This window comes from Histoplasma capsulatum, assembly GCF_000150115.1.
Source record: "Histoplasma capsulatum G186AR genomic scaffold supercont2.11, whole genome shotgun sequence".
Classification (NCBI taxonomy): Eukaryota; Fungi; Ascomycota; class Eurotiomycetes; order Onygenales; family Ajellomycetaceae; genus Histoplasma; species Histoplasma capsulatum.
In genome coordinates this window covers 1,013,158-1,019,157 of record NW_025544811.1, presented here as the reverse complement: position 1 = coordinate 1,019,157, position 6,000 = coordinate 1,013,158, and the positions used below count along the sequence as shown (strand labels likewise).

The following is a 6,000-nucleotide window of genomic DNA, read 5'->3' as shown; positions in this document are numbered from 1 at the left end:
ATCAATATATATGTATATTGTGGTTTCCATACTATGCTGTGGCTGGCGGATGCAGTGTATATTACCCCCTACACTCATGGATAAAATATTACTATGAGTACAATCCTTCAACAAATCTAACAAATGGTTATGTTGGTTTTTTGCTATGAATAATCTAGTGATCATAATGCTATTCTATTACGATGATGATATATATCAAAGATGATATCTAGCAATGCATTGCTTTCTAATAACCACCAAGCTTTATTTAATTATGACTAAAATGAATATGATTGAGATGTATACATTGTAACACTAGGTCAGGTGACCTTCACCAGCATGGGCCAGCTGAAGGGGTCAGTTGCCTTTAACTCATTCAAACCCTGCGACTCACAGGGGCGCATTGTACAGCACTCGAATCAATGAACCCCAACTCTGGACATACTCCTTTGCTGAAATACCTTTTGTCAAGGATATTTTAAGGACAGCTTGGGTGAGTGTATTTGTTTTCCCAAAGGGACTATCATATGCCTCCCCGCTTCTATTGAGTTGTATTCTGCAGGCATTTCCAACAACCCGACTTTAGAGCCCTTATCCCCGATCCTAGGGGACAGTATGAATCCATCCGCTATTCAACACACATTCAGGAGGCTCCATGCAATAAACCACTTTGCTTCGCACAACATCGTCCCACGATACGCTCATTCCGCTGCTAAATTCAATTGGCAAGACCCACTAGCCACGACGCATTTATATACCCAGGACGAACTAGCTATCCAAGACACTGCAAGGAAATATTGCCAGGAGAAACTAGCCCCCAGAGTTCTAGGTACAGTAATTGCCTGTAATCCATCAAGCTGTGCGAGGTGGCGCGCAACGAATTGGAACTAAATATTTCTGTTCAGAGGCGTATCGAAATGAATATTACGACAAGAAAATTATTCAGGAGATGGGTGAGCTAGGGCTTCTTGGTGCCACGATTGAAGGATATGGATGTGCTGGTGCCAGCACTGTGGCCTCTGGTCTCATCACCAAGGAAGTTGAAAGGGTAGACTCAGGCTACCGATCTGGCATGTCTGTGCAAAGCTCACTGATCATGACGGGAATATACAAATTTGGCACTCAAGAGCAGAAAGACAAATACCTCCTAGATCTTGCTAAGGGCAAGAAATTAGGCTGCTTCGGATTGACAGAGCCAAACCATGGCTCTGACCCAGGCTCAATGGAGACAGTCGCCAAACCACACCCAACCAAAAAGGGGTACTATTTAATCTCAGGCTCAAAAACATGGATCACTAACTCTCCAATTTCCGACTATTTCCTTGTCTGGGCTAAACTTGAGAGCGTCGGCAAGATCAAGGGCTTTATTATTGAACGAGATAGCTGTCCACCAGGCACATTTGAGACGCCCGTGATCAAAAATAAGACCGCTCTCCGTGCATCAATCACCGGTATGATTCAAATGGATTCATGTCCGGTACCTGAAACGAATATGCTCCCTGAGGTTGAAGGGCTTGTGGGCCCGTTTACCTGTCTGAATAGCGCAAGACTAGGAATTGCATTTGGGTCCATGGGTGCACTGGAGGACTGTATTGATCGGGCGCGCACCTACGCCCTTGAGCGGAAACAGTTTAAAGGAAACCCACTCGCTAAGTATCAACTCGTGCAAAAAAAACTCGCAGATGCTGCTACAGATGCTGCTTATGGCACCTTGGCGGCAATTCACGTTGCCAGGCTTAACGATGAGGGGAAGTCTGTACCTGAGATGATTTCCATAGTCAAAAGGCAGAATTGTGATCGTGCGTTAGTTGGAGCCAGAACGTATGATCCAGAGTTTTGTTCTTCCAACCGCCCAAGTGTCCATCCTCAACCTTTCCACTTCTATTTTTCTTTGCTTGCTTCTTTTTCTTCTTTTTCTTCTTCTTGTCATTCTCCCCCTCTTTGAAGTATGGTGATTCTGACCTCAATTCCAACAGCCTCCAGGAGATTTTCGGTGGTAATGCTGTTGGTGATGAATACCATATCGGCCGTCATGTAGCAAACCTTTTCGTTACCCAAACATATGAAGGGCAAAGCGATATTCACAGTAAGTATTTCACTCCTTGCTCCCTCAACTGTATGATTCTACCTTTACATCTATATGAGTAGTTGTATCCCTCTGTCAAAGAAAGTCATTAAGACAGTGATAACTTAATGCATTATTCTCTGCAGGTTTAATTATTGGTCGGGCTATTACTGGTGTTCAAGCATTTGCTTGAGTATTTAATTCCTTGACTGATTTCTCAATTCGAATCTATCCTTGGTCATTTATTTTCTTCACATGATTTTATTCTTAGCTTTAAAGAGTGTAAATTTTAATCATCTATTCTTCTGTAAAGTGCACTAAGCATTTTACTAATTTGATTCTCTGTCGCCGTACAAACCAAACCAAATGTGTATAATTCATGGTCCCACTGGCCACTCTTAACTGTGAAGACTTGAGTTCAACACTAGTTCACGACTTAGATATCCTCTATTCTTACCTCTTAATTATCTGTCTATTTGCATATCTACCTGCGTGATATCTGATCGATATGTATCATTGCTAGATATCATCAGTGGATATCATTTAGCCATCCAGTAAGCTAGCATTGCCAGGTCGCTTGATGATGATGTTTATTCTCACACAGATTGATTGGATATTGAGCAGGCAGGTTGATAGATAGATAGGTAGCATTCTATATTTTATTGACAATCGATCGGATATCAAGCCGGTAGATATGCAGGTAGGCAGACAATTCAGAGGTAAGAATAGAGGATATCTAAGTCAGTTGTGAACTAGTGTTGGAACACAAGTCTACACAACACAAAGAGAGTAGAAGATTATTCGAGTTCTGAAAATGTTCTCTACAAAGTGTAGATCAATAAACTTCAAGCAACTTTTGTTAACCCCCTCAGAGCTTTGTATGATTCTCAGAGACTTCGCTTCGCTCCGTTTAATAATAGGGACAGTCTACCACAACTTCCAAGCACCCCCAAAATGGGAGTGGGAAAACACCCCTTTAATTTAAATCCGAGCGACAAACGAAGCGTTAATTCACATTGTCTTAAATGGGGGATAAGACCCCATTATAGCGGGTGCAGTGCATAAGAGCACTGCAATGTAAAACTGGAACGAAGGCCTGAAGGTTATGTAGTTGAGGGAGTAACTGTGAGTGGGCAAGCGGTCAGTTAGCTAACTGGCAAACCTCCATTTTTATATAGCGTAGATGGGCAACTAGCTATCCAGCGTCTCTCTTCTAGCTAGAAATCGCTGTTACAGGAGAGTACAAAGCAGCTAGGAAGGTAGCTGGCTAGTACTCTCTATTTCATAAGGATTGGTCGGATATTGGGCAGGCAGGCAGAGAGCTATATAGTGATCTCTATTCCAATAGCAATCAAAGTGTGTTTCACTGGTAGGCAGATAGGCAGTTAGATAAGATACTCATTGGGACAAACAGTGCAGTTGACAACAAGTCTCAAGCGTTATTCATAAATCAAGTCACTTGGATGTTCATCAAACCAAATCTGAGACTCGACTATCATTCCATAAATCCTAGTCATGAAGACATTCTGAGGCTGAATATCGCCCCGATAGCCTTTCCACTGAAATTGTGTGTCTAAAGCCATCACACAACCTATCCGTACTGATTCAACAACGCCAGAAGATGCATGGCGGAGAATCATATTCTGGAGTTCAAAAAGTAGTGTGCAATGGAGACGACAAAGGTAATTGATTGATACGTGGTGCTATCAAAAACAGATAAGCCAATGCGCGTTCTGAGGTACTATCTATGCCATTAAAAGCCGCTCTAATTTTGTGTTCATGGAAGGGTGCTTGGTACAAGCCCAGGTTTTAAATAGAAATATCTTTCGCACTGAGAGGACAACATATTCTATGCTCACACATCTAAGCTGAATTGCCCTCTTTTTCTGTTGAAGTCGTCGTTTGGACCGATTGTCTCGAATTAATTCCATTGCATGTGCAGGGTACTAGCAAAGGACCATGGATACACTGTTAAAACGACTGACACGATCGGAAACCGGTTTCCACCACCCTACCTGTTCCAGCACGGCCACAGGACATTTTCTTGACATCAAAATCAAAAGGAACAATGCGAATAATGGCGGTAGCAAGTTGTCGAAAGGTTATGTCATTACATGAAGCACGGAAGACATCAACCGAGGTAGTTGGAAGCTCTTGCGACAACCGAATCTGATAATGATTTCTGTCTTTTTTCCTAATCAACCACCCATGAAGAATACACAAGACATTCCCGGTGATCACCGAAGGGATAAGGGATAAGGGATATCATGCTGGGACCGCCACCTAGTGGAAATAACGTGATAAAATGTATCAAACACCTTTTCTGAAGAGAAAGCACCCATGTAAGCATCATTCATCAGCGCCTGTCAGGTCCATGGAGAAAAAACCCGGTGTAGTATCGGAGAGTAAACTGAATAGAGATAGTAGGAAACTTGAATCATTAGCGGCGGGAGCAGGAGTAAACATTCCCTATTGTCAGTATATGCAGCAATCAGCAGCAGTAAGCAGCAATGCCCTCAACAAACACGTTATTCTCCCCCTTCAATGATGATGTGGATGAGATGAGACATTGCTCCAATCTGACAGTTTGGACTTTCGCATATCAACCAAACAACGCTACTGCCGTTTGGATATGAAGCGTAGTAACTATGCTGTTGGCCTTGAAGAAAATGAAGATAGAGATGATGAAATTTGCCATAAATATATTGGTACAGATTGACTTGCTTGCTTGATAGACAAGATCTGAAATTTAGTAAAATTGTGTGAGTCGACTTGGACTTTGTTGGACGTTGCCTGGCATTTGTTGGAGGGATTAGATTGGGTGATTCGTCCCCTTTTTCCACCAATGGCGCTAGTGATTGAACTCTTTTGTGTTAGGCCCCTGGGCACCTGCCCCACGTGATCATATCACTTGGGAATGACTGGGGATTAACCTCGAGTTTTTGCACGCTTAACGGCATTTGGATCTTTTGCTCAACAATTCAACATCAAGCATTAATGTCAACAGGCTTCTGTCGCCGCTTTGTCAATATCCGTAAACGCCTGTATGTGATACAGTATTCTGCACTCCCCTCGCTTTATTTTTAATGCACTATGGCAGACGCTGAGCTTGAAGAGGTACGCATATACATGACCAGTATTCCAAAGCTCGAACCTCTCAGGCACTCTAGTACATGTTATCCACCTTCTAACGGTTCCTTCTGATTATCCACATATCCGAAGATCCGAAAAGCTCGCCTTGCACAACTGCAGGCACAAGCAGGACGAGGTGCAGGGCCAAGTGACCGCTCGAACCTCGATCAGAGGCGGTGGGTTTTGTCTAGATCCGATGTGTTCGCATTTCAGTCTAGCTCTCGTTTACTAACTAGTGTCTCTACGTATCAAACAATGATAGACAACAAGAAGGTACAAACCCAAATGTCTAAATTTTGTCTAGTCTGTCCTCACCACTCTCCCCCGCGCAGCTGCGTTGGTAAATACATATTCCCACTAAAAAGCTACACTGAGATTAAACAAAAAACACCAAACTCATTGCAAAACTCTTTCGCAGCCGATGCCAGTCAAGCCATCCTTAACCAAATCCTCCTTCCAGAAGCAGCTGACCGTCTAGGTCGGATTAGACTGGTGAAGGAAGAGCGAGCGACAGATATTGAGAAGAGACTAATCATGCTGGCGCGAACGGGCCAGTTGCAGGCCAAGGTTACAGAAGAACAGTTGAAGGAGTTGTTGAATGCAGTTGCAGAGAATAAGAAAGAGGAAAAGATCGTGATTAATAGGAGGAAAGATGGATGGGACAATGATGATGATGATTTGTCGGATTTGCGAAGGGGTTTCTAAGCAAAATATAGGCTGTGAAAATCAGTATAACGACGAAAGCGAAGTGAAAATTGACGAATTGATGGTATTACTTGTTGACAGCGGATTTGAGGGAAGATATCCGGATATTTTGCACATGG

At 43.0% G+C, this 6,000-nt stretch overlaps 2 protein-coding genes across 2 annotated transcripts; both read left to right on the top strand.

Annotated features, from left to right (window-relative positions):
- Positions 1-318: 318 nt before the first annotated feature.
- HCBG_07335 (glutaryl-CoA dehydrogenase) lies at positions 319-2,237 on the top strand (the record flags this gene model as incomplete). The annotated part of the gene is made up of 6 exons (XM_045434384.1): positions 319-335; positions 391-472; positions 529-808; positions 885-1,800; positions 1,956-2,065; positions 2,191-2,237. The coding sequence occupies 6 exons, from the start codon at positions 319-321 to the stop codon at positions 2,235-2,237; spliced, it is 1,452 nt and encodes a 483-aa protein (XP_045285175.1).
- Positions 2,238-5,137: 2,900 nt separating this feature from the next.
- On the top strand, positions 5,138-5,881 carry HCBG_07334 (uncharacterized protein; the record flags this gene model as incomplete). The annotated part of the gene is made up of 3 exons (XM_045434383.1): positions 5,138-5,161; positions 5,277-5,352; positions 5,439-5,881. 3 exons carry the CDS (start codon positions 5,138-5,140, stop codon positions 5,879-5,881), a joined length of 543 nt encoding a protein of 180 aa, XP_045285174.1.
- Positions 5,882-6,000: the final 119 nt, after the last annotated feature.